The sequence below is a fragment of the Ascidia mentula genome, chromosome 3 (genome assembly GCF_947561715.1).
Source record: "Ascidia mentula chromosome 3, kaAscMent1.1, whole genome shotgun sequence".
Classification (NCBI taxonomy): Eukaryota; Metazoa; Chordata; class Ascidiacea; order Phlebobranchia; family Ascidiidae; genus Ascidia; species Ascidia mentula.
Genome location: NC_138568.1, coordinates 12,941,310 through 12,968,904, shown reverse-complemented (window position 1 = coordinate 12,968,904; position 27,595 = coordinate 12,941,310). Strand labels below are relative to the sequence as shown.

Sequence of the window (27,595 nt, the reverse complement as noted above, 5' to 3'; positions counted from 1 at the left end):
AAATTTTTTTTTCAAACAACACGAATGTGTGAAGCTCCCCGTGTCGGACCGTATTTATATTTGCCACATGCAAATGAGCATTCGAAGCGTGCAGCCAATGGAATAAGCCGAATGGAGGATCGTTGTTGCGATTGGCCGCCGGGCATGCAAATAAGCCATTGTTGAAATTTGAACAAACCAGACTACATAGCCAATCAAAAATGTTTCACTAACTTCCTCGATTTCGATTGGTTGTCGACCGATCGGCTTCGACAAAATCGAGTAGCTATAAAACCACGACCGAAGCGTGCGCGAGCATTCGATCGAATTCGTTTTTTACTTCAGTTACGTTTACTACCGAAGCAAATAAACAGCAAGCATGTCAGGCAGAGGCAAAGGAGGAGGCAAGTCCAAGGCAAAGCCAAAGAGCAGGTCGTCCCGTGCTGGACTGCAATTTCCCGTAGGCCGTGTTCACCGACTTTTGCGACAAGGTCACTACTCAGAGCGTGTTGGTGCCGGTGCGCCAGTGTACTTGGCCGCCGTCCTCGAGTACCTCAGCGCTGAGGTGCTAGAGTTGGCCGGCAACGCGGCCCGTGACAACAAGAAGACTCGTATCATCCCGCGTCACCTGCAGTTGGCCATCCGCAACGACGAGGAACTCAACAAGTTGCTCGGCTCGGTTACCATTGCACAGGGCGGCGTGCTGCCAAACATCCAAGCCGTACTTTTGCCCAAAAAGACCTCGAAGAAGGCGTAAGGGCAAGGGAGCTCGCGCAACCATTAACGGCTCTTTTCAGAGCCACCCAATTTTTAGGAATAAGAGAAAACTTGTGCCTTGCTGCCGTTTCGCTACTCATCAAATATACCCAAATAAATATATCCCTTGCAACACAACGCTGCGGCTGCGGCGGCGGCGGCCACCATGACATTTTTTAACCCAAAATTTCCCTCCACCAATCACCACCCGCTGTTTCGTCACGCACTCTGAATATCGTGACGCAGGTCTACGCAAAAACGAACTAACTACTAGAACTAGACACCCACATTCATTCAGATTTATCCAAATTTCTCTTTAGCCAATAATTAGGTGGCTCTGAAAAGAGCCGTTTCGTTTAGTTGGCGCCCGCCCCCCTGCTGTGCTTAGGCACGTTCACCGCGAATTCGCCGTGCCAGCTGGATGTCCTTGGGCATGATCGTCACCCGTTTCGCGTGGATCGCACACAAGTTGGTGTCCTCGAAGAGCCCGACCAGGTAGGCTTCGCTGGCCTCCTGCAGGGCCATCACGGCGCTGCTCTGGAAGCGGAGATCGGTCTTGAAGTCCTGCGCGATCTCGCGCACCAGCCTCTGGAAGGGCAGCTTGCGGATGAGAAGCTCGGTCGACTTCTGGTAACGCCTGATCTCACGCAAAGCCACGGTTCCCGGTCGGTAACGATGGGGCTTCTTCACACCCCCGGTTGCTGGTGCACTTTTGCGAGCGGCCTTGGTGGCCAGCTGCTTGCGCGGTGCCTTGCCACCGGTAGATTTGCGAGCGGTTTGCTTGGTTCTTGCCATCTTTTTTGAACGGTCTCGTCGGTACTTCTTCAGTAAACGAATGATGCCCACCGGCCGTTCGGACGGCGTTTATATACTTTCGCGCCGCTTTCCTATTGGCCCGCGCTAAATTCACCCTTCAACCAATCGGCGCCTGGCTTTGTTTGCCGCCGCCGCCGCCGCCGGCAAGAACAAAACGCGAAGGGCCACCTCTCAAAACCGGGAACAAAAAACAACTCACACGCCAAGTAACCAAACTATTCTCTCACGATTAAAGTGTGGGTGGCCCTGAAAAGGGCCGATTGCTGATGTTGTGGTCGCGAAACCGAGACGAGCTCAACCGCCGAATCCGTAGAGTGTGCGTCCCTGGCGTTTCAACGCGTACACCACGTCGAGCGCGGTGACGGTCTTCCTTTTGGCGTGCTCGGTGTAAGTGACGGCGTCCCGAATGACGTTCTCAAGGAAGACCTTGAGCACGCCGCGAGTCTCCTCGTAGATAAGTCCCGAGATACGCTTCACACCGCCACGACGTGCGAGACGCCTGATCGCCGGCTTGGTAATGCCTTGGATGTTGTCTCGAAGTACTTTGCGATGACGCTTTGCGCCTCCCTTTCCCAGTCCTTTTCCTCCTTTGCCTCGTCCTGACATGATGATGAGTAACGCGCTATTTGCTCGATTGAAACAAGTGACACGAATTGGAAATCGCCCGGCCCACCGCGACTAAGTAGCCAGTTTTCGTACCTCCGCGAAACAAAACAGAAAAATTCGTCCGTTTGGGGCGCCAAAGAGCATACTTAAAGGTAGTCAGTCAGTCGGTCGGCCCTCCCTCCGTCTGGCCGGGCAACCCGGCCTTCGTTTTGAGCTGGTGGCTCGCTTCTCTCTTTTGCACAAAGTTGAGTGGCCCTGAAAAGAGCCGTTTGTTATGATGCGGACCCCCCGCCGACTTCGGTGCTCACTTTTTCGCTGCCGGCTTCTTGGCACTGGGCTTCTTTGCCGGTTTTTTGGCGGCCGGCTTTTTGGCCTTCACTGCGCTCTTTTTGGCAGGCGATTTCTTTCCAGCCGCTGCCTTTTTGCTCGCAGGTTTCTTTGCGGCTGACTTTTTCGGCGACGCGGTCTTTTTGGCGGCAGTCTTCTTGCTGCTGGAAGCAGGCTTCTTGGCCGCGGCCTTTTTGCCAGCCGACTTCTTGGTGCCGGTCTCCTTCTTCGTCGCTGCTGCGGCCGGCTTCTTGGCAACCGCTTGCTTTGGCTTCTTTGCCTTGGTCTTCTTCTTTGGCGCTTCGGCCGAGGCCTTGCTGGCAAGCTTGAAGGAGCCAGAAGCGCCCACGCCCTTGGTGCGGGTAAGCACGTCTTGCGTCACCATTCGCTTCAAAGCCAACTTGATGTGACTTTCGGGCGTGTTGCTCACCTTGTAGTTGGCCTTGACGTATTTGACGATGGCTTGGCGAGACGAGCCGTTGCGTTCCTTCAGCTGCGCGATGGCAGCCTTAATCATCACCGCGTAGGTGGGGTGTGCCGCGGGCGCGGCGGGCTTCCTGCTGCTTTGCTTCTTCGAGTCCGTCATGATTCTTGATGATCTCTTGGGTAAGTAAGTAAGTAACTCGACGTGAGTGCGTGCGTAGGTGCTTCCAAAGTGAAGAAATAGCTTTTGGCAGCCGCGAGACAACGCCGTCCTTTTTTAGAGCGTTTACGGACCAACGCGAAACGATGTTTGCCACCGTCGTTGTATCGGTCGGTAGACTTGCTGGTATTGTGCTAGCAATCAAGAAGTACGGTCGTCGTACGTTTGGTACACGCGCGCATTCGCAACGATTGCTGTACAGGGGCCTAGTGCGATGCCTCACCCAATTACCCACGCGAACTCAGGTCATCGCGACCACCGCTAACGCCACGGGTGGCGGAGAGGTGGGGCGCCAAGGGCTGCGAAAGGCCCAGTCGCCGTGGCTTGCACTGGCGTGGCGGCCGTCGCGCTTTAGGAACGAAGTACAACTGTTCCGTGGCGCGGCGGGTGGCCTGCATCGCCGCTTTGCAACGAACTTAGGCTTGGGGAGTATGAGCAAATCGAGAAATGGCCTGCGTCGCGTGACCGCTTAGTACAGGAAAAAACTGCAGAAAATCAAAGCCGGACTGGTGGCGAGGACATGTCGCGACCCAAAATTAATAGCTTAGAAAGTCTGTGGAAATGTGGAAAAAGTTGTAAGAGAGAACTTGTTTGCAGAATGCAAGACGAAAATTTTTTATGACCCTCACTCAAAATGCAGGTGTGCTGTAAGCTTACAACTCGACCACCCGTGGCTTCAAAATTTGTGGACTTCGATTTTATGACAAAGCGTCGATTTTCCGTTAAGGCGATAAATATAAACAATTGCAAAACAAGTAGTAAATGAAACTTTTATCGCAACGTACCGAAATTGTTGGAAAGCAGTAACAAGCAGTAAAGTTACATGTAAAGTTACAAGGCAGCAGTTTACCAATCAAGGCCTCCAGCTGCGCAGATAATTGGTTTGGGTTCGTTTTCGCCTCTCAACCAAATTACACTCAAAATCGAGGGATTGAGTGAAACAACAAACTTGTCGCTCGAATTTACTTGACAGAACAAACTTTTCAAAAAAATTGAATAAAATAAGTTAAGTTGTAAATGGCTACGCGTGGTAGCGGGGCGCGACGATTGCGTTTCCCGCAGATAAAGTGGCGGCGGCGCCGGTCTGCGCAATATTATCATTGAATTGAAAGGTTCCAAATGATTCTCCCTCGCAACAAGCGGGTGGCTCTGAAAAGAGCCGTTCTGTTGTTGAGTCGGGCGATCGATCGCTTGCTCACTTGGAGCTGGTGTACTTGGTGACGGCCTTGGTACCTTCGGACACTGCGTGCTTGGCCAACTCGCCGGGCAAGAGCAGGCGGACCGCGGTTTGGATCTCGCGACTGCTCACCGTTGAACGCTTGTTGTACAGGGCCAAGCGCGACGCCTCACCAGCGATGCGCTCAAACACGTCGCTCACAAACGAGTTCATGATGTTCATGGCGCGGCTCGAGATTCCGGTGTCGGGATGTACCTGCTTGAGCACCTTGTACACGTAGATGCTGAAGCTTTCCTTTCGCTTACGCCTGCGCTTCTTGTGCTTGTCGGCGGGCGTCTGCTTCTTCACTGCCTTCTTTGTGCCTTTGCTGGCTGCCATTTTCGCGGTTAAATTTTTTTTTCAAACAACACGAATGTGTGAAGCTCCCCGTGTCGGACCGTATTTATATTTGCCACATGCAAATGAGCATTCGAAGCGTGCAGCCAATGGAATAAGCCGAATGGAGGATCGTTGTTGCGATTGGCCGCCGGGCATGCAAATAAGCCATTGTTGAAATTTGAACAAACCAGACTACATAGCCAATCAAAAATGTTTCACTAACTTCCTCGATTTCGATTGGTTGTCGACCGATCGGCTTCGACAAAATCGAGTAGCTATAAAACCACGACCGAAGCGTGCGCGAGCATTCGATCGAATTCGTTTTTTACTTCAGTTACGTTTACTACCGAAGCAAATAAACAGCAAGCATGTCAGGCAGAGGCAAAGGAGGAGGCAAGTCCAAGGCAAAGCCAAAGAGCAGGTCGTCCCGTGCTGGACTGCAATTTCCCGTAGGCCGTGTTCACCGACTTTTGCGACAAGGTCACTACTCAGAGCGTGTTGGTGCCGGTGCGCCAGTGTACTTGGCCGCCGTCCTCGAGTACCTCAGCGCTGAGGTGCTAGAGTTGGCCGGCAACGCGGCCCGTGACAACAAGAAGACTCGTATCATCCCGCGTCACCTGCAGTTGGCCATCCGCAACGACGAGGAACTCAACAAGTTGCTCGGCTCGGTTACCATTGCACAGGGCGGCGTGCTGCCAAACATCCAAGCCGTACTTTTGCCCAAAAAGACCTCGAAGAAGGCGTAAGGGCAAGGGAGCTCGCGCAACCATTAACGGCTCTTTTCAGAGCCACCCAATTTTTAGGAATAAGAGAAAACTTGTGCCTTGCTGCCGTTTCGCTACTCATCAAATATACCCAAATAAATATATCCCTTGCAACACAACGCTGCGGCTGCGGCGGCGGCGGCCACCATGACATTTTTTAACCCAAAATTTCCCTCCACCAATCACCACCCGCTGTTTCGTCACGCACTCTGAATATCGTGACGCAGGTCTACGCAAAAACGAACTAACTACTAGAACTAGACACCCACATTCATTCAGATTTATCCAAATTTCTCTTTAGCCAATAATTAGGTGGCTCTGAAAAGAGCCGTTTCGTTTAGTTGGCGCCCGCCCCCCTGCTGTGCTTAGGCACGTTCACCGCGAATTCGCCGTGCCAGCTGGATGTCCTTGGGCATGATCGTCACCCGTTTCGCGTGGATCGCACACAAGTTGGTGTCCTCGAAGAGCCCGACCAGGTAGGCTTCGCTGGCCTCCTGCAGGGCCATCACGGCGCTGCTCTGGAAGCGGAGATCGGTCTTGAAGTCCTGCGCGATCTCGCGCACCAGCCTCTGGAAGGGCAGCTTGCGGATGAGAAGCTCGGTCGACTTCTGGTAACGCCTGATCTCACGCAAAGCCACGGTTCCCGGTCGGTAACGATGGGGCTTCTTCACACCCCCGGTTGCTGGTGCACTTTTGCGAGCGGCCTTGGTGGCCAGCTGCTTGCGCGGTGCCTTGCCACCGGTAGATTTGCGAGCGGTTTGCTTGGTTCTTGCCATCTTTTTTGAACGGTCTCGTCGGTACTTCTTCAGTAAACGAATGATGCCCACCGGCCGTTCGGACGGCGTTTATATACTTTCGCGCCGCTTTCCTATTGGCCCGCGCTAAATTCACCCTTCAACCAATCGGCGCCTGGCTTTGTTTGCCGCCGCCGCCGCCGCCGGCAAGAACAAAACGCGAAGGGCCACCTCTCAAAACCGGGAACAAAAAACAACTCACACGCCAAGTAACCAAACTATTCTCTCACGATTAAAGTGTGGGTGGCCCTGAAAAGGGCCGATTGCTGATGTTGTGGTCGCGAAACCGAGACGAGCTCAACCGCCGAATCCGTAGAGTGTGCGTCCCTGGCGTTTCAACGCGTACACCACGTCGAGCGCGGTGACGGTCTTCCTTTTGGCGTGCTCGGTGTAAGTGACGGCGTCCCGAATGACGTTCTCAAGGAAGACCTTGAGCACGCCGCGAGTCTCCTCGTAGATAAGTCCCGAGATACGCTTCACACCGCCACGACGTGCGAGACGCCTGATCGCCGGCTTGGTAATGCCTTGGATGTTGTCTCGAAGTACTTTGCGATGACGCTTTGCGCCTCCCTTTCCCAGTCCTTTTCCTCCTTTGCCTCGTCCTGACATGATGATGAGTAACGCGCTATTTGCTCGATTGAAACAAGTGACACGAATTGGAAATCGCCCGGCCCACCGCGACTAAGTAGCCAGTTTTCGTACCTCCGCGAAACAAAACAGAAAAATTCGTCCGTTTGGGGCGCCAAAGAGCATACTTAAAGGTAGTCAGTCAGTCGGTCGGCCCTCCCTCCGTCTGGCCGGGCAACCCGGCCTTCGTTTTGAGCTGGTGGCTCGCTTCTCTCTTTTGCACAAAGTTGAGTGGCCCTGAAAAGAGCCGTTTGTTATGATGCGGACCCCCCGCCGACTTCGGTGCTCACTTTTTCGCTGCCGGCTTCTTGGCACTGGGCTTCTTTGCCGGTTTTTTGGCGGCCGGCTTTTTGGCCTTCACTGCGCTCTTTTTGGCAGGCGATTTCTTTCCAGCCGCTGCCTTTTTGCTCGCAGGTTTCTTTGCGGCTGACTTTTTCGGCGACGCGGTCTTTTTGGCGGCAGTCTTCTTGCTGCTGGAAGCAGGCTTCTTGGCCGCGGCCTTTTTGCCAGCCGACTTCTTGGTGCCGGTCTCCTTCTTCGTCGCTGCTGCGGCCGGCTTCTTGGCAACCGCTTGCTTTGGCTTCTTTGCCTTGGTCTTCTTCTTTGGCGCTTCGGCCGAGGCCTTGCTGGCAAGCTTGAAGGAGCCAGAAGCGCCCACGCCCTTGGTGCGGGTAAGCACGTCTTGCGTCACCATTCGCTTCAAAGCCAACTTGATGTGACTTTCGGGCGTGTTGCTCACCTTGTAGTTGGCCTTGACGTATTTGACGATGGCTTGGCGAGACGAGCCGTTGCGTTCCTTCAGCTGCGCGATGGCAGCCTTAATCATCACCGCGTAGGTGGGGTGTGCCGCGGGCGCGGCGGGCTTCCTGCTGCTTTGCTTCTTCGAGTCCGTCATGATTCTTGATGATCTCTTGGGTAAGTAAGTAAGTAACTCGACGTGAGTGCGTGCGTAGGTGCTTCCAAAGTGAAGAAATAGCTTTTGGCAGCCGCGAGACAACGCCGTCCTTTTTTAGAGCGTTTACGGACCAACGCGAAACGATGTTTGCCACCGTCGTTGTATCGGTCGGTAGACTTGCTGGTATTGTGCTAGCAATCAAGAAGTACGGTCGTCGTACGTTTGGTACACGCGCGCATTCGCAACGATTGCTGTACAGGGGCCTAGTGCGATGCCTCACCCAATTACCCACGCGAACTCAGGTCATCGCGACCACCGCTAACGCCACGGGTGGCGGAGAGGTGGGGCGCCAAGGGCTGCGAAAGGCCCAGTCGCCGTGGCTTGCACTGGCGTGGCGGCCGTCGCGCTTTAGGAACGAAGTACAACTGTTCCGTGGCGCGGCGGGTGGCCTGCATCGCCGCTTTGCAACGAACTTAGGCTTGGGGAGTATGAGCAAATCGAGAAATGGCCTGCGTCGCGTGACCGCTTAGTACAGGAAAAAACTGCAGAAAATCAAAGCCGGACTGGTGGCGAGGACATGTCGCGACCCAAAATTAATAGCTTAGAAAGTCTGTGGAAATGTGGAAAAAGTTGTAAGAGAGAACTTGTTTGCAGAATGCAAGACGAAAATTTTTTATGACCCTCACTCAAAATGCAGGTGTGCTGTAAGCTTACAACTCGACCACCCGTGGCTTCAAAATTTGTGGACTTCGATTTTATGACAAAGCGTCGATTTTCCGTTAAGGCGATAAATATAAACAATTGCAAAACAAGTAGTAAATGAAACTTTTATCGCAACGTACCGAAATTGTTGGAAAGCAGTAACAAGCAGTAAAGTTACATGTAAAGTTACAAGGCAGCAGTTTACCAATCAAGGCCTCCAGCTGCGCAGATAATTGGTTTGGGTTCGTTTTCGCCTCTCAACCAAATTACACTCAAAATCGAGGGATTGAGTGAAACAACAAACTTGTCGCTCGAATTTACTTGACAGAACAAACTTTTCAAAAAAATTGAATAAAATAAGTTAAGTTGTAAATGGCTACGCGTGGTAGCGGGGCGCGACGATTGCGTTTCCCGCAGATAAAGTGGCGGCGGCGCCGGTCTGCGCAATATTATCATTGAATTGAAAGGTTCCAAATGATTCTCCCTCGCAACAAGCGGGTGGCTCTGAAAAGAGCCGTTCTGTTGTTGAGTCGGGCGATCGATCGCTTGCTCACTTGGAGCTGGTGTACTTGGTGACGGCCTTGGTACCTTCGGACACTGCGTGCTTGGCCAACTCGCCGGGCAAGAGCAGGCGGACCGCGGTTTGGATCTCGCGACTGCTCACCGTTGAACGCTTGTTGTACAGGGCCAAGCGCGACGCCTCACCAGCGATGCGCTCAAACACGTCGCTCACAAACGAGTTCATGATGTTCATGGCGCGGCTCGAGATTCCGGTGTCGGGATGTACCTGCTTGAGCACCTTGTACACGTAGATGCTGAAGCTTTCCTTTCGCTTACGCCTGCGCTTCTTGTGCTTGTCGGCGGGCGTCTGCTTCTTCACTGCCTTCTTTGTGCCTTTGCTGGCTGCCATTTTCGCGGTTAAATTTTTTTTTCAAACAACACGAATGTGTGAAGCTCCCCGTGTCGGACCGTATTTATATTTGCCACATGCAAATGAGCATTCGAAGCGTGCAGCCAATGGAATAAGCCGAATGGAGGATCGTTGTTGCGATTGGCCGCCGGGCATGCAAATAAGCCATTGTTGAAATTTGAACAAACCAGACTACATAGCCAATCAAAAATGTTTCACTAACTTCCTCGATTTCGATTGGTTGTCGACCGATCGGCTTCGACAAAATCGAGTAGCTATAAAACCACGACCGAAGCGTGCGCGAGCATTCGATCGAATTCGTTTTTTACTTCAGTTACGTTTACTACCGAAGCAAATAAACAGCAAGCATGTCAGGCAGAGGCAAAGGAGGAGGCAAGTCCAAGGCAAAGCCAAAGAGCAGGTCGTCCCGTGCTGGACTGCAATTTCCCGTAGGCCGTGTTCACCGACTTTTGCGACAAGGTCACTACTCAGAGCGTGTTGGTGCCGGTGCGCCAGTGTACTTGGCCGCCGTCCTCGAGTACCTCAGCGCTGAGGTGCTAGAGTTGGCCGGCAACGCGGCCCGTGACAACAAGAAGACTCGTATCATCCCGCGTCACCTGCAGTTGGCCATCCGCAACGACGAGGAACTCAACAAGTTGCTCGGCTCGGTTACCATTGCACAGGGCGGCGTGCTGCCAAACATCCAAGCCGTACTTTTGCCCAAAAAGACCTCGAAGAAGGCGTAAGGGCAAGGGAGCTCGCGCAACCATTAACGGCTCTTTTCAGAGCCACCCAATTTTTAGGAATAAGAGAAAACTTGTGCCTTGCTGCCGTTTCGCTACTCATCAAATATACCCAAATAAATATATCCCTTGCAACACAACGCTGCGGCTGCGGCGTCGGCGGCCACCATGACATTTTTTAACCCAAAATTTCCCTCCACCAATCACCACCCGCTGTTTCGTCACGCACTCTGAATATCGTGACGCAGGTCTACGCAAAAACGAACTAACTACTAGAACTAGACACCCACATTCATTCAGATTTATCCAAATTTCTCTTTAGCCAATAATTAGGTGGCTCTGAAAAGAGCCGTTTCGTTTAGTTGGCGCCCGCCCCCCTGCTGTGCTTAGGCACGTTCACCGCGAATTCGCCGTGCCAGCTGGATGTCCTTGGGCATGATCGTCACCCGTTTCGCGTGGATCGCACACAAGTTGGTGTCCTCGAAGAGCCCGACCAGGTAGGCTTCGCTGGCCTCCTGCAGGGCCATCACGGCGCTGCTCTGGAAGCGGAGATCGGTCTTGAAGTCCTGCGCGATCTCGCGCACCAGCCTCTGGAAGGGCAGCTTGCGGATGAGAAGCTCGGTCGACTTCTGGTAACGCCTGATCTCACGCAAAGCCACGGTTCCCGGTCGGTAACGATGGGGCTTCTTCACACCCCCGGTTGCTGGTGCACTTTTGCGAGCGGCCTTGGTGGCCAGCTGCTTGCGCGGTGCCTTGCCACCGGTAGATTTGCGAGCGGTTTGCTTGGTTCTTGCCATCTTTTTTGAACGGTCTCGTCGGTACTTCTTCAGTAAACGAATGATGCCCACCGGCCGTTCGGACGGCGTTTATATACTTTCGCGCCGCTTTCCTATTGGCCCGCGCTAAATTCACCCTTCAACCAATCGGCGCCTGGCTTTGTTTGCCGCCGCCGCCGCCGCCGGCAAGAACAAAACGCGAAGGGCCACCTCTCAAAACCGGGAACAAAAAACAACTCACACGCCAAGTAACCAAACTATTCTCTCACGATTAAAGTGTGGGTGGCCCTGAAAAGGGCCGATTGCTGATGTTGTGGTCGCGAAACCGAGACGAGCTCAACCGCCGAATCCGTAGAGTGTGCGTCCCTGGCGTTTCAACGCGTACACCACGTCGAGCGCGGTGACGGTCTTCCTTTTGGCGTGCTCGGTGTAAGTGACGGCGTCCCGAATGACGTTCTCAAGGAAGACCTTGAGCACGCCGCGAGTCTCCTCGTAGATAAGTCCCGAGATACGCTTCACACCGCCACGACGTGCGAGACGCCTGATCGCCGGCTTGGTAATGCCTTGGATGTTGTCTCGAAGTACTTTGCGATGACGCTTTGCGCCTCCCTTTCCCAGTCCTTTTCCTCCTTTGCCTCGTCCTGACATGATGATGAGTAACGCGCTATTTGCTCGATTGAAACAAGTGACACGAATTGGAAATCGCCCGGCCCACCGCGACTAAGTAGCCAGTTTTCGTACCTCCGCGAAACAAAACAGAAAAATTCGTCCGTTTGGGGCGCCAAAGAGCATACTTAAAGGTAGTCAGTCAGTCGGTCGGCCCTCCCTCCGTCTGGCCGGGCAACCCGGCCTTCGTTTTGAGCTGGTGGCTCGCTTCTCTCTTTTGCACAAAGTTGAGTGGCCCTGAAAAGAGCCGTTTGTTATGATGCGGACCCCCCGCCGACTTCGGTGCTCACTTTTTCGCTGCCGGCTTCTTGGCACTGGGCTTCTTTGCCGGTTTTTTGGCGGCCGGCTTTTTGGCCTTCACTGCGCTCTTTTTGGCAGGCGATTTCTTTCCAGCCGCTGCCTTTTTGCTCGCAGGTTTCTTTGCGGCTGACTTTTTCGGCGACGCGGTCTTTTTGGCGGCAGTCTTCTTGCTGCTGGAAGCAGGCTTCTTGGCCGCGGCCTTTTTGCCAGCCGACTTCTTGGTGCCGGTCTCCTTCTTCGTCGCTGCTGCGGCCGGCTTCTTGGCAACCGCTTGCTTTGGCTTCTTTGCCTTGGTCTTCTTCTTTGGCGCTTCGGCCGAGGCCTTGCTGGCAAGCTTGAAGGAGCCAGAAGCGCCCACGCCCTTGGTGCGGGTAAGCACGTCTTGCGTCACCATTCGCTTCAAAGCCAACTTGATGTGACTTTCGGGCGTGTTGCTCACCTTGTAGTTGGCCTTGACGTATTTGACGATGGCTTGGCGAGACGAGCCGTTGCGTTCCTTCAGCTGCGCGATGGCAGCCTTAATCATCACCGCGTAGGTGGGGTGTGCCGCGGGCGCGGCGGGCTTCCTGCTGCTTTGCTTCTTCGAGTCCGTCATGATTCTTGATGATCTCTTGGGTAAGTAAGTAAGTAACTCGACGTGAGTGCGTGCGTAGGTGCTTCCAAAGTGAAGAAATAGCTTTTGGCAGCCGCGAGACAACGCCGTCCTTTTTTAGAGCGTTTACGGACCAACGCGAAACGATGTTTGCCACCGTCGTTGTATCGGTCGGTAGACTTGCTGGTATTGTGCTAGCAATCAAGAAGTACGGTCGTCGTACGTTTGGTACACGCGCGCATTCGCAACGATTGCTGTACAGGGGCCTAGTGCGATGCCTCACCCAATTACCCACGCGAACTCAGGTCATCGCGACCACCGCTAACGCCACGGGTGGCGGAGAGGTGGGGCGCCAAGGGCTGCGAAAGGCCCAGTCGCCGTGGCTTGCACTGGCGTGGCGGCCGTCGCGCTTTAGGAACGAAGTACAACTGTTCCGTGGCGCGGCGGGTGGCCTGCATCGCCGCTTTGCAACGAACTTAGGCTTGGGGAGTATGAGCAAATCGAGAAATGGCCTGCGTCGCGTGACCGCTTAGTACAGGAAAAAACTGCAGAAAATCAAAGCCGGACTGGTGGCGAGGACATGTCGCGACCCAAAATTAATAGCTTAGAAAGTCTGTGGAAATGTGGAAAAAGTTGTAAGAGAGAACTTGTTTGCAGAATGCAAGACGAAAATTTTTTATGACCCTCACTCAAAATGCAGGTGTGCTGTAAGCTTACAACTCGACCACCCGTGGCTTCAAAATTTGTGGACTTCGATTTTATGACAAAGCGTCGATTTTCCGTTAAGGCGATAAATATAAACAATTGCAAAACAAGTAGTAAATGAAACTTTTATCGCAACGTACCGAAATTGTTGGAAAGCAGTAACAAGCAGTAAAGTTACATGTAAAGTTACAAGGCAGCAGTTTACCAATCAAGGCCTCCAGCTGCGCAGATAATTGGTTTGGGTTCGTTTTCGCCTCTCAACCAAATTACACTCAAAATCGAGGGATTGAGTGAAACAACAAACTTGTCGCTCGAATTTACTTGACAGAACAAACTTTTCAAAAAAATTGAATAAAATAAGTTAAGTTGTAAATGGCTACGCGTGGTAGCGGGGCGCGACGATTGCGTTTCCCGCAGATAAAGTGGCGGCGGCGCCGGTCTGCGCAATATTATCATTGAATTGAAAGGTTCCAAATGATTCTCCCTCGCAACAAGCGGGTGGCTCTGAAAAGAGCCGTTCTGTTGTTGAGTCGGGCGATCGATCGCTTGCTCACTTGGAGCTGGTGTACTTGGTGACGGCCTTGGTACCTTCGGACACTGCGTGCTTGGCCAACTCGCCGGGCAAGAGCAGGCGGACCGCGGTTTGGATCTCGCGACTGCTCACCGTTGAACGCTTGTTGTACAGGGCCAAGCGCGACGCCTCACCAGCGATGCGCTCAAACACGTCGCTCACAAACGAGTTCATGATGTTCATGGCGCGGCTCGAGATTCCGGTGTCGGGATGTACCTGCTTGAGCACCTTGTACACGTAGATGCTGAAGCTTTCCTTTCGCTTACGCCTGCGCTTCTTGTGCTTGTCGGCGGGCGTCTGCTTCTTCACTGCCTTCTTTGTGCCTTTGCTGGCTGCCATTTTCGCGGTTAAATTTTTTTTTCAAACAACACGAATGTGTGAAGCTCCCCGTGTCGGACCGTATTTATATTTGCCACATGCAAATGAGCATTCGAAGCGTGCAGCCAATGGAATAAGCCGAATGGAGGATCGTTGTTGCGATTGGCCGCCGGGCATGCAAATAAGCCATTGTTGAAATTTGAACAAACCAGACTACATAGCCAATCAAAAATGTTTCACTAACTTCCTCGATTTCGATTGGTTGTCGACCGATCGGCTTCGACAAAATCGAGTAGCTATAAAACCACGACCGAAGCGTGCGCGAGCATTCGATCGAATTCGTTTTTTACTTCAGTTACGTTTACTACCGAAGCAAATAAACAGCAAGCATGTCAGGCAGAGGCAAAGGAGGAGGCAAGTCCAAGGCAAAGCCAAAGAGCAGGTCGTCCCGTGCTGGACTGCAATTTCCCGTAGGCCGTGTTCACCGACTTTTGCGACAAGGTCACTACTCAGAGCGTGTTGGTGCCGGTGCGCCAGTGTACTTGGCCGCCGTCCTCGAGTACCTCAGCGCTGAGGTGCTAGAGTTGGCCGGCAACGCGGCCCGTGACAACAAGAAGACTCGTATCATCCCGCGTCACCTGCAGTTGGCCATCCGCAACGACGAGGAACTCAACAAGTTGCTCGGCTCGGTTACCATTGCACAGGGCGGCGTGCTGCCAAACATCCAAGCCGTACTTTTGCCCAAAAAGACCTCGAAGAAGGCGTAAGGGCAAGGGAGCTCGCGCAACCATTAACGGCTCTTTTCAGAGCCACCCAATTTTTAGGAATAAGAGAAAACTTGTGCCTTGCTGCCGTTTCGCTACTCATCAAATATACCCAAATAAATATATCCCTTGCAACACAACGCTGCGGCTGCGGCGGCGGCGGCCACCATGACATTTTTTAACCCAAAATTTCCCTCCACCAATCACCACCCGCTGTTTCGTCACGCACTCTGAATATCGTGACGCAGGTCTACGCAAAAACGAACTAACTACTAGAACTAGACACCCACATTCATTCAGATTTATCCAAATTTCTCTTTAGCCAATAATTAGGTGGCTCTGAAAAGAGCCGTTTCGTTTAGTTGGCGCCCGCCCCCCTGCTGTGCTTAGGCACGTTCACCGCGAATTCGCCGTGCCAGCTGGATGTCCTTGGGCATGATCGTCACCCGTTTCGCGTGGATCGCACACAAGTTGGTGTCCTCGAAGAGCCCGACCAGGTAGGCTTCGCTGGCCTCCTGCAGGGCCATCACGGCGCTGCTCTGGAAGCGGAGATCGGTCTTGAAGTCCTGCGCGATCTCGCGCACCAGCCTCTGGAAGGGCAGCTTGCGGATGAGAAGCTCGGTCGACTTCTGGTAACGCCTGATCTCACGCAAAGCCACGGTTCCCGGTCGGTAACGATGGGGCTTCTTCACACCCCCGGTTGCTGGTGCACTTTTGCGAGCGGCCTTGGTGGCCAGCTGCTTGCGCGGTGCCTTGCCACCGGTAGATTTGCGAGCGGTTTGCTTGGTTCTTGCCATCTTTTTTGAACGGTCTCGTCGGTACTTCTTCAGTAAACGAATGATGCCCACCGGCCGTTCGGACGGCGTTTATATACTTTCGCGCCGCTTTCCTATTGGCCCGCGCTAAATTCACCCTTCAACCAATCGGCGCCTGGCTTTGTTTGCCGCCGCCGCCGCCGCCGGCAAGAACAAAACGCGAAGGGCCACCTCTCAAAACCGGGAACAAAAAACAACTCACACGCCAAGTAACCAAACTATTCTCTCACGATTAAAGTGTGGGTGGCCCTGAAAAGGGCCGATTGCTGATGTTGTGGTCGCGAAACCGAGACGAGCTCAACCGCCGAATCCGTAGAGTGTGCGTCCCTGGCGTTTCAACGCGTACACCACGTCGAGCGCGGTGACGGTCTTCCTTTTGGCGTGCTCGGTGTAAGTGACGGCGTCCCGAATGACGTTCTCAAGGAAGACCTTGAGCACGCCGCGAGTCTCCTCGTAGATAAGTCCCGAGATACGCTTCACACCGCCACGACGTGCGAGACGCCTGATCGCCGGCTTGGTAATGCCTTGGATGTTGTCTCGAAGTACTTTGCGATGACGCTTTGCGCCTCCCTTTCCCAGTCCTTTTCCTCCTTTGCCTCGTCCTGACATGATGATGAGTAACGCGCTATTTGCTCGATTGAAACAAGTGACACGAATTGGAAATCGCCCGGCCCACCGCGACTAAGTAGCCAGTTTTCGTACCTCCGCGAAACAAAACAGAAAAATTCGTCCGTTTGGGGCGCCAAAGAGCATACTTAAAGGTAGTCAGTCAGTCGGTCGGCCCTCCCTCCGTCTGGCCGGGCAACCCGGCCTTCGTTTTGAGCTGGTGGCTCGCTTCTCTCTTTTGCACAAAGTTGAGTGGCCCTGAAAAGAGCCGTTTGTTATGATGCGGACCCCCCGCCGACTTCGGTGCTCACTTTTTCGCTGCCGGCTTCTTGGCACTGGGCTTCTTTGCCGGTTTTTTGGCGGCCGGCTTTTTGGCCTTCACTGCGCTCTTTTTGGCAGGCGATTTCTTTCCAGCCGCTGCCTTTTTGCTCGCAGGTTTCTTTGCGGCTGACTTTTTCGGCGACGCGGTCTTTTTGGCGGCAGTCTTCTTGCTGCTGGAAGCAGGCTTCTTGGCCGCGGCCTTTTTGCCAGCCGACTTCTTGGTGCCGGTCTCCTTCTTCGTCGCTGCTGCGGCCGGCTTCTTGGCAACCGCTTGCTTTGGCTTCTTTGCCTTGGTCTTCTTCTTTGGCGCTTCGGCCGAGGCCTTGCTGGCAAGCTTGAAGGAGCCAGAAGCGCCCACGCCCTTGGTGCGGGTAAGCACGTCTTGCGTCACCATTCGCTTCAAAGCCAACTTGATGTGACTTTCGGGCGTGTTGCTCACCTTGTAGTTGGCCTTGACGTATTTGACGATGGCTTGGCGAGACGAGCCGTTGCGTTCCTTCAGCTGCGCGATGGCAGCCTTAATCATCACCGCGTAGGTGGGGTGTGCCGCGGGCGCGGCGGGCTTCCTGCTGCTTTGCTTCTTCGAGTCCGTCATGATTCTTGATGATCTCTTGGGTAAGTAAGTAAGTAACTCGACGTGAGTGCGTGCGTAGGTGCTTCCAAAGTGAAGAAATAGCTTTTGGCAGCCGCGAGACAACGCCGTCCTTTTTTAGAGCGTTTACGGACCAACGCGAAACGATGTTTGCCACCGTCGTTGTATCGGTCGGTAGACTTGCTGGTATTGTGCTAGCAATCAAGAAGTACGGTCGTCGTACGTTTGGTACACGCGCGCATTCGCAACGATTGCTGTACAGGGGCCTAGTGCGATGCCTCACCCAATTACCCACGCGAACTCAGGTCATCGCGACCACCGCTAACGCCACGGGTGGCGGAGAGGTGGGGCGCCAAGGGCTGCGAAAGGCCCAGTCGCCGTGGCTTGCACTGGCGTGGCGGCCGTCGCGCTTTAGGAACGAAGTACAACTGTTCCGTGGCGCGGCGGGTGGCCTGCATCGCCGCTTTGCAACGAACTTAGGCTTGGGGAGTATGAGCAAATCGAGAAATGGCCTGCGTCGCGTGACCGCTTAGTACAGGAAAAAACTGCAGAAAATCAAAGCCGGACTGGTGGCGAGGACATGTCGCGACCCAAAATTAATAGCTTAGAAAGTCTGTGGAAATGTGGAAAAAGTTGTAAGAGAGAACTTGTTTGCAGAATGCAAGACGAAAATTTTTTATGACCCTCACTCAAAATGCAGGTGTGCTGTAAGCTTACAACTCGACCACCCGTGGCTTCAAAATTTGTGGACTTCGATTTTATGACAAAGCGTCGATTTTCCGTTAAGGCGATAAATATAAACAATTGCAAAACAAGTAGTAAATGAAACTTTTATCGCAACGTACCGAAATTGTTGGAAAGCAGTAACAAGCAGTAAAGTTACATGTAAAGTTACAAGGCAGCAGTTTACCAATCAAGGCCTCCAGCTGCGCAGATAATTGGTTTGGGTTCGTTTTCGCCTCTCAACCAAATTACACTCAAAATCGAGGGATTGAGTGAAACAACAAACTTGTCGCTCGAATTTACTTGACAGAACAAACTTTTCAAAAAAATTGAATAAAATAAGTTAAGTTGTAAATGGCTACGCGTGGTAGCGGGGCGCGACGATTGCGTTTCCCGCAGATAAAGTGGCGGCGGCGCCGGTCTGCGCAATATTATCATTGAATTGAAAGGTTCCAAATGATTCTCCCTCGCAACAAGCGGGTGGCTCTGAAAAGAGCCGTTCTGTTGTTGAGTCGGGCGATCGATCGCTTGCTCACTTGGAGCTGGTGTACTTGGTGACGGCCTTGGTACCTTCGGACACTGCGTGCTTGGCCAACTCGCCGGGCAAGAGCAGGCGGACCGCGGTTTGGATCTCGCGACTGCTCACCGTTGAACGCTTGTTGTACAGGGCCAAGCGCGACGCCTCACCAGCGATGCGCTCAAACACGTCGCTCACAAACGAGTTCATGATGTTCATGGCGCGGCTCGAGATTCCGGTGTCGGGATGTACCTGCTTGAGCACCTTGTACACGTAGATGCTGAAGCTTTCCTTTCGCTTACGCCTGCGCTTCTTGTGCTTGTCGGCGGGCGTCTGCTTCTTCACTGCCTTCTTTGTGCCTTTGCTGGCTGCCATTTTCGCGGTTAAATTTTTTTTTCAAACAACACGAATGTGTGAAGCTCCCCGTGTCGGACCGTATTTATATTTGCCACATGCAAATGAGCATTCGAAGCGTGCAGCCAATGGAATAAGCCGAATGGAGGATCGTTGTTGCGATTGGCCGCCGGGCATGCAAATAAGCCATTGTTGAAATTTGAACAAACCAGACTACATAGCCAATCAAAAATGTTTCACTAACTTCCTCGATTTCGATTGGTTGTCGACCGATCGGCTTCGACAAAATCGAGTAGCTATAAAACCACGACCGAAGCGTGCGCGAGCATTCGATCGAATTCGTTTTTTACTTCAGTTACGTTTACTACCGAAGCAAATAAACAGCAAGCATGTCAGGCAGAGGCAAAGGAGGAGGCAAGTCCAAGGCAAAGCCAAAGAGCAGGTCGTCCCGTGCTGGACTGCAATTTCCCGTAGGCCGTGTTCACCGACTTTTGCGACAAGGTCACTACTCAGAGCGTGTTGGTGCCGGTGCGCCAGTGTACTTGGCCGCCGTCCTCGAGTACCTCAGCGCTGAGGTGCTAGAGTTGGCCGGCAACGCGGCCCGTGACAACAAGAAGACTCGTATCATCCCGCGTCACCTGCAGTTGGCCATCCGCAACGACGAGGAACTCAACAAGTTGCTCGGCTCGGTTACCATTGCACAGGGCGGCGTGCTGCCAAACATCCAAGCCGTACTTTTGCCCAAAAAGACCTCGAAGAAGGCGTAAGGGCAAGGGAGCTCGCGCAACCATTAACGGCTCTTTTCAGAGCCACCCAATTTTTAGGAATAAGAGAAAACTTGTGCCTTGCTGCCGTTTCGCTACTCATCAAATATACCCAAATAAATATATCCCTTGCAACACAACGCTGCGGCTGCGGCGGCGGCGGCCACCATGACATTTTTTAACCCAAAATTTCCCTCCACCAATCACCACCCGCTGTTTCGTCACGCACTCTGAATATCGTGACGCAGGTCTACGCAAAAAAACTCCCTATCCTGATACTTTTGAAAAAATTATAAATGTCAGCCCTGGCTTTTAGCTTCTTACAACAACATCAACAACAAATAACAAAAAAAAACATTAATTCCTTTGTGAATAATTTTTTGGAAAAACTCCACTTTCGTTTGTTTTCCTTAAATATACTGCAAGCTACTTACCTTCGTCACGCATGAGCAACAAATGTCTAAGCATAGTATGGTCTTATCATGGTAGTGCAACGGCTCCTCTTTTCTTTGTTTCTTTTATTCACTTCGAGAAACTCCGTCACGCATGATTTCCCAAATATCAAATGCGACTTTTTGCATACGAAGAGATAGGAAACGCGCAAACAATTTTGAATAACTTGAAATGTGGGTAGAGTTTTAAAACGAATTTTCAGCATGTTAAATTAAGTATTATACTGATTCAAATGGGTAATAAAATAATAAATAAATCATTTCCTTTTTTGAAATAACGCATCGTTTTTCTAAAGAATATTTTGAAGGCTGTGTGCAAATGGAATAAAAAGCGTAAGTATGCCTCTTTGCATTTGTTTTTTGTTGTTAAGTGCGTTTCAACATGCCTGTGCTGACGTAATCTAACTGTGACGTAATCATGACGTAGTTTGTAGTTGTGAGTACTGATATGGCTAAAACCGCTTTGTTTAATGTAAAAAGACATTTTAGGGCAAAATAACGTAGTCTGCCATTAGTAGACCATATTTTGAAGTTACTCTGGTTCTTCATTTATCAATGTGCTGCTAATATATTTTTGCATGCATCTTACATCTTGATGTAATATTTTAATAGGGTTTGATCATTTGTATGTGTGGATATGTATCAAAAACTAAGTGACCAAATAAAAATAGTAGATTGTGGTATTATGTCACAAGTTTGCATGTTGCAGTTTAAAGTAAAACTCTACTTAATCTGTCGTCCTTCACTAAATTTGTATGTCCAAATTATCACATACTATTTTGCCAGAACAAGACAGAAAAAAAATTCAGACAATCTACAGCATTCTCAGATGAAGAAACAAGATTTTTGTACCAATCTTCAATCTTCAGAAATTTATATCATTTGAATTCTGTCTCTAATGAAAACATTTAATGTGTTCATAAATTAAAATTATTGTAAGTTGTATGGCGTATGATAATAAATTATAAATCAAAATGTATAACTAACTCCTGTCTAGTAAAACCAATCACCACACAAAAAGTAAACAGGATACTTTGTTTATGTACAATTGCAAAAGGAATACTCATGTCATACTAGCATCAGAATATATTTTAACAACATGAAACACAAAGCTTCTTTGAAAAAGACATTTTTGAATCTAAGTTAACAGGCACATTTTGTATTGCTTATTTTTAGTTTTGTTTCTCCACACTGTAACGTTTATGCCTTGACGTAATGTTCATTTGGGTAACTTTCCATGAGGTAATGCAGAGTGACTTGTCATTTTTGTACCGCCCAGATAAATACCACAGTTCTCGGAACTGCCCAGGGAAAATTGGTTGTAACACGTAATTAAGTATCGTGGTTCTCACGCAAGCCACATGACCGATTGCCTATATAATTTGTGGCTTTTGCGGTTGATTTCATTCTACATTGTTGGTACGCCTTGGCGTAGAATCACGTTTGTTTATTCTACTCTGGGGTTGATTTGTATTTCTGAACCTATATCCTTTGGCTTGGTGAATAAAACATACTAACACAAGTTTGGTTAGTTACGAAGAGGAGTCAGGAGTTAAGGGAAACGCATTATCGCAGTTGAACACGCAAGTCAAACAAACAAACAATACACATCTCTACAACACTGTGAATTTTGTAAACAACAACCAAAAACAATTCATAAATATGTTTATTTATGGCATATACACACAAGATTACATCTACACAACAAACTGACTCACATAGAAAAAATTGTATAGGTGATTATGAAACATATCATATTACATAAATTTGTATGTATATTCTTCAAGTTTTTCAAAATATTTTTGTCTGTGGTAGGCTACTTAACTTCACCAGTTTCATAAACATCATTTCAGAGCAAGCAGCCCGAAAGCATTTCGACCTTTGGTCATCTGATGATGTACATTGTTTGCATAATTGCTTGTAGTTAGGAATTGAATCTTCTATGAAAATCACAATACCTAAAAAAACGCATTTTTGCACTATAGTATACCTTATAACCATATTTCTGCCTGTAAAATGACGTCATGATTACGTCATACGTCAACACAGGTACGTTGATACATACTTAAACCAAATATTACATAAGGTGACACTTCAAAACTTCCATTCACACATGGTGTCCAAAAAAATAACCGACAAAACATCACCGTACCTCGGAAAGAAGGGTAGGATATATTTAATATTTTTAATTATTGGAATCAATATAGAACTAACTTTGACATACTAAGGGTGGAATGCAGAAACCCCGCTTAACTTTAAGCTCGGCTTAAAACCCTGCTTAACTTTTAAGCGCTATGCAGAAACCCCGCTAAACTTTTTGGCGTAGCAACTGCTTGACGACGGCAAAACTGCGCTGCCAGGTTCCTGAGTTCTAGTGTAGTCGACAGTCGGAAAAACGGCAAAAATAGCTAATATTTGTGCTATTGGTGTCAGAATGTAGTAACTTGGTTAAATTATTGTTCAAATGAGAGGGTGCTGGGGTGTTTTTTAGTGGTAAGTTGTATGAAAAAGGTAATGGTATTGTCAATTTTTTAATTTTGGTTTTTTTACGGTGCAACAATTGTGCACAAAATGATTTGATATAGGCCTACGTTGACATGTTGTATCTTAAGTAAATTTTACAAAAACATGATTTTTAGACTATTACCAAATAGAGCATTTTTTCTAACTTGGTTTCAAATTTTATTAAATTTAGGCATTATTCAAAGAAGTTGGTACATAGTCTGCTAAAATGGAAACCTTGGACCTTCAACACCATTTAGATCCCGGTACCGTTTTACAAAAGATGTTGTTGGTGCGAATTACTTGTTTAATTGCATCGCAACACCACACTCTAATCAATGTCGTCTGTGAAGCAAAAGTTCTATTCAATATCTCGGTTTCCCTCTATCATCGGAGCTATTGACTGTACTCACATACCAATAGTCTCCCCTGGAGGTGATAACGCAGAAGTGTTTCGCAACCGTAAGGGTTATTTTTCCATCAATGTCCAATGTGTCTGTGACCCATCGATGCAAATTACTAATGTTGTTGCACGATGGCCTGGTTCCACTCATGACTCCAGGATTTTTGATAACAGCAGGTTATGTGCAGAGATGGAAGACAACCAACACTCTGGCATTTTACTTGGTGATGGGGATATGCATGTCGTAAATATTTGCTAACCCCCTTGCAGAATCCCCAAAGTTTTGAAGCAGCGGTTTCGATGACTTCGAATTCCCTTGCGGACAAAACTTTACAAAATTAACTCTGCTATATCTTCATACAAGAATACATACAAACATTCATAAACCTAGCTGGCGTTTAAGAAGTTGAACTTTAAGGTCGATCTTTTCTCTTTCTTCCTTTCGCACCTCAAACTTCTCTTGGTTGCGGAGCCACTGATGTTGTTCGGCTCTCCGCACCATCTCCTTCGATAACATCTCCCTTCTCAGATCAGCATAGACGTCAGGATCCACCTCTGCATGATCACTTACAAGTTCTGCCATATAATAATTCTTGCATAAAAATCTCTGTGTCTATAGAAAACATTTTGTCTATCATTTCCTTTTTTTCTTCTGAATCACCATGGCTGCAAGCAAAATAATTTTAGCAAATCATAACAAAAATTTGTCAAACGACATCTGTATATCTGAGACTCTGCTCCAATGGCTCAGCTAGCTTGCCGCCTCCAGTTTGGAAAGTGGCTCTTCGCTGGGCGGTTGAGCCTTGTCTTTGAGGTTTTTCCATAACCTCTGTAAGGCGGCTACATTCATTGCCTGCGATGATGTGCAGGCATTAAACTTGTCAGCAACAAGCAACCATTTTTCCTGCTTGGTCTTGCCCCATCTGTCCTTTTGTTTTCAATTATGGAGAAGAAATTATCTTCTCCAATAATGTCAACAAAGAGACACCGAGATAAAAAATTTCCCATTATTTTTAAATTCAAAATTTACCCAAGCATTTATCCTTTTTCTTCCAACGCTTTCCCCCCTTCTGGACGTTTTACAACTGTCATGGGCATCGCAAAATTGTTTTTTCGCCAATGTGCCAAAATTCGATTAAATTGTGGTTAGCGAGCGTGGGCACGATTTTTCAAAATAATAATGTCACCTGTGATATCGAAAAAGTTAATCTGATAATCGCTTCTTTGAATCAGGAACAGGCGCAGATAGTATAGGTCACATTATCTTGGGAAAAAACGAACCGCAATCATAAGAACCGTCAAAAAGAGCACTTCTGAAAGCGTACGACAGTAGTCCGATCACCGAGGTTCATGAATTGTTCCACGAACTTTACCTCGATGATAAGAAACCGAGCGCATTGTTATTGTGAATGAAGGTTCTTCTGGGCAATTATGAACAGATAAGCAAGGACATAGAAAAGTTGTTAAATGACCGACTACCAGCACACGTTAGAATCATTCTCGCGCCAGATTATGGGTTACCTGTAGAGGAATTTGCTGACAAAGAGAGCCTGGTAAGTTTCAGCCAAGTAAAAGGAAGACCTTGAGCACGCCGCGAGTCTCCTCGTAGATAAGTCCCGAGATACGCTTCACACCGCCACGACGTGCGAGACGCCTGATCGCCGGCTTGGTAATGCCTTGGATGTTGTCTCGAAGTACTTTGCGATGACGCTTTGCGCCTCCCTTTCCCAATCCTTTTCCTCCTTTGCCTCGTCCTGATATGATGATGAGTAACTTTTTTTTTTTTATTTATTAGGGCATTTAAAAGATGCCCGGCGGGTAACAAAAACGGGATAATGAACGTAAGAAGCTAGCGCTAAAAAAGGATAGTTCTGGTATTTACAATATTTACAAAGTGCAAGAAAACCAAACAAAAACAAAGGGGATATATAAACAAAGAAATTTCGCTCAAACATAAGGTATCGCATGCAAAAAAAAGGGGATGAAAGGATAACACAAGAAGCTAGCGCGAATAAAGGAGAGTTACACAACATGATTTGTTTGTTGGAAGTGAGCGCATATAAAAGGGGGAGAATTACACATAGTTAGTTTCCTTTCTGGAAGAGAGCGCATATAAAAGGGGAGAATTTACAGTACATAATATTATATTAGGCAGGCTTAGTGATAAAAAGTGATAAAATTCTGTGGGGTTCTTATTTTTGTTATGTGTTTTTTAAAAAATCTACGGCCTTGGACAAGACTGCCTCGAGGATAGGATCTGGCCTGTTCCGTATTAAACGAAGTTTCAAGAAAAGCGATTTGGAGAAGGAACGTGTTAATTTATGTGGGAGGTCTGTTGAGGGGATGAGGTTTTTCTTTACTTTATTGCGGGTTTTCCATATTGTACAGGAAAGGGAGGTATTTAAAACAACAATGAGGGCTTGATCTTCTTGGGTATTGTTAATTAACTTAGGGAACAACAAATGATTGGGTTGATCAAAATAATGTTGGTTTGAAGGTGATAGTGCTCTTAAAATAGAAATAACCAAAGTGCGGAGTGCTTGGATTTTCGTGCAATTAAAAAATAAATGTTGAGTTGTTTCGTAACTTGGGGAACAAAGGGTACATAAGGAGTCGTTGTCTAAAAGAAATGGTAAATAATGATATTTCAGGGGTAATACTTGCAAAGTAAGTCGATAATTAAAGGTTTTCAAATAATTAGGTAAGGAGCTGTAATGAACTAAATACCAGTCAGTAAAATAAGAAGTTTCGGATGGAGGGTTTGATAAACGTAAATATGATGGTTTCAACTTAGGATAAATATTTTGCGGCTGTACATCCAACGGCAAAAGCACCATACGGATGCATTGCATATCTTTGACAGGTCAAGCGAGGGGCAATAAGAACGCACGATGTACCCAAAGTCTTCGTATGTATGTACCTTTCAACCAACGAGTGAACTCTCAAAACGAAGCATGCAAAATTTTCGTGACCAGCGTAATGTCATTAAAATCCATTTAGACAGCGTCCGTCGCGATACACCATTCGACCTTTTGTAGCAAAGAGAGACGTGTTCGCCATTGTAATCACTGCAAAGTCCAAAAACTTTAGCGTAACGTTTGCTGGGTCGATTCAAACAGAGGTCGAACAAGTGCCCCGACAAAACATGCCGATCAACAAAAAATCCGACACATCGGTCTTGTGATAAAGATAGCAACTACCTACACTAACATGTCAGTGCTCCATGCTCGAAAACAATCCACACGCAATCAGTTCAATGTTGGGTATTCAGGTCACCGAAGACCTTGAACCTGAATAATCCGAACTTTGCAAATCCAACTTATTGGCAAGGGTCAAGCGAGGGGCAATACGAACGCACGATGTACCAAGTCTTTGTATGTTTATGCTTTTCAAGAGCTCTGAAAACGAGGCACGCTGAATTTTCGCTAGCGGATACAATTAACAGCTGATCGACAAACAATTGTTTGTTGATCTCGTCGCATCTCGCGTGATGTCATTGTGAAGGCATTGGGAACCGGGTGCATTCAGGAAAACCACCCCGAATTCCTTGGCGCGGACATCTCAAACAAAGTTCACACGCTCAAGATAAAAATAGAATCGCGATTGCGACACCGGAAAGAGACAAACAATAGGAGTAATTTATTTTACTCCCAATCAAGACCGGAAGGCTAATGAGTAACTGTGAGTACCTCCCTGACACAAGTTCCCTTTGAAATGCATACGAAAGAAAACGGAAAGAGTACTCTTTCCTGTCTCCCGATCCGGAAAAAGTATCAGAGAGACAGGAAGGAAGTCTCCCCGTTCTCTACTCTGTCACCCTATACTACTAACTTGGTCACTTTGGAAACGGTGGCATATTCTGTCTTACATCTTTTACGACTTTTAGTTGGCGGTTCTTCCTCGTCGCTCGTTAAATCCTCAAATACTGGTAGGCGGCGCTTCAAGGGCGCGTCACCTTTCCCTGTTGCAACCTCTTCTGGTTCCTCTTTACTTTCGCTTTCAAAATAAATAAATTCCCATATGTAATCGGCCAGGTCACATACATCTGGGTCTATTGGGAGCCCGTTTTTTATCTTTCTTCTGCGAGTTGAATGTTCACTTCTTTTCTTTTCCCGTTGCGGGTGAATCGGACTCTTCAGTCCATTCCGCCTCGACAAATTGTCGCTCCATAGGCGCACGGTCTTGCAATAAGGTCGGTTGTATTTATTGTTACAAAACACATAGTCGCTTTATTGTCCTGTCGATCTCCATGCGCCTTCGCAGCCCAATTATTATGATACATGAATTTAATGACACAGCATATTATTTTGAAACAAGGCTGTGAAAAAGAGGAATTGCGCTCCCGATTTCTACATCCATCATGTAAGGCATGGCAATGTAATTGTCTATTTCATATCTAAGCAAGATCGAAACGAAACAGGCAATTACATTGCTCGAGTTAGGCATCAGGCTGACACGAAAAGGTACATGTCAGATTGGATCAAATACGCCTGGAAAGGCGATGTGAAAGTAATACCTGTCTCAATCCTGTCTCCTATCAATCCCTTTTAAGCTGGGTTAGGACCCCAGTCTTACCTAAAAGTCAGCCCTTCAGGTGGACGCCGGGCAACCGGTGGAAGTGCCTTATGTCGCTGGTGGATCGAGGGATTGTTCTGGACGACGACAATGGCGGCTCCTCTTGCTAGAGCAGACTCCGAGGGTCGGACGAATTGGCACAGGCACCACGAGATCGCACGA

At 49.0% G+C, this 27,595-nt stretch overlaps 21 protein-coding genes across 21 annotated transcripts; 5 read left to right on the top strand and 16 right to left on the bottom strand.

Moving 5' to 3' along the window:
• Positions 1-358: 358 nt before the first annotated feature.
• LOC145896149 (histone H2AX) lies at positions 359-736 on the top strand. Its single transcript, XM_082985009.1, has one exon. It carries the CDS (start codon positions 359-361, stop codon positions 734-736), a length of 378 nt encoding a protein of 125 aa, XP_082841135.1.
• A 383-nt stretch (positions 737-1,119) lies between these two features.
• Positions 1,120-1,530, bottom strand: LOC145894264 (histone H3). The gene has a single exon (XM_082982796.1). It carries the CDS (start codon positions 1,528-1,530, stop codon positions 1,120-1,122), a length of 411 nt encoding a protein of 136 aa, XP_082838922.1.
• Positions 1,531-1,845: 315 nt separating this feature from the next.
• Positions 1,846-2,157, bottom strand: LOC145894241 (histone H4). Its single transcript, XM_082982760.1, has one exon. The coding sequence runs from the start codon at positions 2,155-2,157 to the stop codon at positions 1,846-1,848; it is 312 nt and encodes a 103-aa protein (XP_082838886.1).
• A 304-nt stretch (positions 2,158-2,461) lies between these two features.
• Positions 2,462-3,070, bottom strand: LOC145895251 (histone H1-like). The gene has a single exon (XM_082984022.1). The coding sequence runs from the start codon at positions 3,068-3,070 to the stop codon at positions 2,462-2,464; it is 609 nt and encodes a 202-aa protein (XP_082840148.1).
• Positions 3,071-4,322: 1,252 nt separating this feature from the next.
• On the bottom strand, positions 4,323-4,691 carry LOC145893774 (histone H2B.2-like). Its single transcript, XM_082982111.1, has one exon. It carries the CDS (start codon positions 4,680-4,682, stop codon positions 4,323-4,325), a length of 360 nt encoding a protein of 119 aa, XP_082838237.1. The 5' UTR covers positions 4,683-4,691.
• A 359-nt stretch (positions 4,692-5,050) lies between these two features.
• On the top strand, positions 5,051-5,428 carry LOC145896146 (histone H2AX). Its single transcript, XM_082985007.1, has one exon. The coding sequence runs from the start codon at positions 5,051-5,053 to the stop codon at positions 5,426-5,428; it is 378 nt and encodes a 125-aa protein (XP_082841133.1).
• Positions 5,429-5,811: 383 nt separating this feature from the next.
• Positions 5,812-6,222, bottom strand: LOC145894265 (histone H3). The gene has a single exon (XM_082982797.1). It carries the CDS (start codon positions 6,220-6,222, stop codon positions 5,812-5,814), a length of 411 nt encoding a protein of 136 aa, XP_082838923.1.
• Positions 6,223-6,537: 315 nt separating this feature from the next.
• LOC145894242 (histone H4) lies at positions 6,538-6,849 on the bottom strand. The gene has a single exon (XM_082982761.1). The coding sequence runs from the start codon at positions 6,847-6,849 to the stop codon at positions 6,538-6,540; it is 312 nt and encodes a 103-aa protein (XP_082838887.1).
• Positions 6,850-7,153: 304 nt separating this feature from the next.
• On the bottom strand, positions 7,154-7,762 carry LOC145895252 (histone H1-like). Its single transcript, XM_082984023.1, has one exon. It carries the CDS (start codon positions 7,760-7,762, stop codon positions 7,154-7,156), a length of 609 nt encoding a protein of 202 aa, XP_082840149.1.
• Positions 7,763-9,014: 1,252 nt separating this feature from the next.
• On the bottom strand, positions 9,015-9,383 carry LOC145893775 (histone H2B.2-like). Its single transcript, XM_082982112.1, has one exon. It carries the CDS (start codon positions 9,372-9,374, stop codon positions 9,015-9,017), a length of 360 nt encoding a protein of 119 aa, XP_082838238.1. The 5' UTR covers positions 9,375-9,383.
• Positions 9,384-9,742: 359 nt separating this feature from the next.
• LOC145896150 (histone H2AX) lies at positions 9,743-10,120 on the top strand. The gene has a single exon (XM_082985010.1). It carries the CDS (start codon positions 9,743-9,745, stop codon positions 10,118-10,120), a length of 378 nt encoding a protein of 125 aa, XP_082841136.1.
• A 383-nt stretch (positions 10,121-10,503) lies between these two features.
• On the bottom strand, positions 10,504-10,914 carry LOC145894266 (histone H3). Its single transcript, XM_082982798.1, has one exon. The coding sequence runs from the start codon at positions 10,912-10,914 to the stop codon at positions 10,504-10,506; it is 411 nt and encodes a 136-aa protein (XP_082838924.1).
• A 315-nt stretch (positions 10,915-11,229) lies between these two features.
• Positions 11,230-11,541, bottom strand: LOC145894243 (histone H4). Its single transcript, XM_082982762.1, has one exon. The coding sequence runs from the start codon at positions 11,539-11,541 to the stop codon at positions 11,230-11,232; it is 312 nt and encodes a 103-aa protein (XP_082838888.1).
• A 304-nt stretch (positions 11,542-11,845) lies between these two features.
• Positions 11,846-12,454, bottom strand: LOC145895253 (histone H1-like). The gene has a single exon (XM_082984024.1). It carries the CDS (start codon positions 12,452-12,454, stop codon positions 11,846-11,848), a length of 609 nt encoding a protein of 202 aa, XP_082840150.1.
• A 1,252-nt stretch (positions 12,455-13,706) lies between these two features.
• Positions 13,707-14,075, bottom strand: LOC145893777 (histone H2B.2-like). The gene has a single exon (XM_082982113.1). The coding sequence runs from the start codon at positions 14,064-14,066 to the stop codon at positions 13,707-13,709; it is 360 nt and encodes a 119-aa protein (XP_082838239.1). The 5' UTR covers positions 14,067-14,075.
• Positions 14,076-14,434: 359 nt separating this feature from the next.
• LOC145896152 (histone H2AX) lies at positions 14,435-14,812 on the top strand. The gene has a single exon (XM_082985012.1). The coding sequence runs from the start codon at positions 14,435-14,437 to the stop codon at positions 14,810-14,812; it is 378 nt and encodes a 125-aa protein (XP_082841138.1).
• A 383-nt stretch (positions 14,813-15,195) lies between these two features.
• LOC145894267 (histone H3) lies at positions 15,196-15,606 on the bottom strand. The gene has a single exon (XM_082982799.1). The coding sequence runs from the start codon at positions 15,604-15,606 to the stop codon at positions 15,196-15,198; it is 411 nt and encodes a 136-aa protein (XP_082838925.1).
• A 315-nt stretch (positions 15,607-15,921) lies between these two features.
• On the bottom strand, positions 15,922-16,233 carry LOC145894233 (histone H4). Its single transcript, XM_082982752.1, has one exon. The coding sequence runs from the start codon at positions 16,231-16,233 to the stop codon at positions 15,922-15,924; it is 312 nt and encodes a 103-aa protein (XP_082838878.1).
• Positions 16,234-16,537: 304 nt separating this feature from the next.
• LOC145895255 (histone H1-like) lies at positions 16,538-17,146 on the bottom strand. The gene has a single exon (XM_082984025.1). The coding sequence runs from the start codon at positions 17,144-17,146 to the stop codon at positions 16,538-16,540; it is 609 nt and encodes a 202-aa protein (XP_082840151.1).
• A 1,252-nt stretch (positions 17,147-18,398) lies between these two features.
• Positions 18,399-18,767, bottom strand: LOC145893780 (histone H2B.2-like). The gene has a single exon (XM_082982118.1). It carries the CDS (start codon positions 18,756-18,758, stop codon positions 18,399-18,401), a length of 360 nt encoding a protein of 119 aa, XP_082838244.1. The 5' UTR covers positions 18,759-18,767.
• A 359-nt stretch (positions 18,768-19,126) lies between these two features.
• Positions 19,127-19,504, top strand: LOC145896141 (histone H2AX). The gene has a single exon (XM_082985002.1). The coding sequence runs from the start codon at positions 19,127-19,129 to the stop codon at positions 19,502-19,504; it is 378 nt and encodes a 125-aa protein (XP_082841128.1).
• Positions 19,505-27,595: the final 8,091 nt, after the last annotated feature.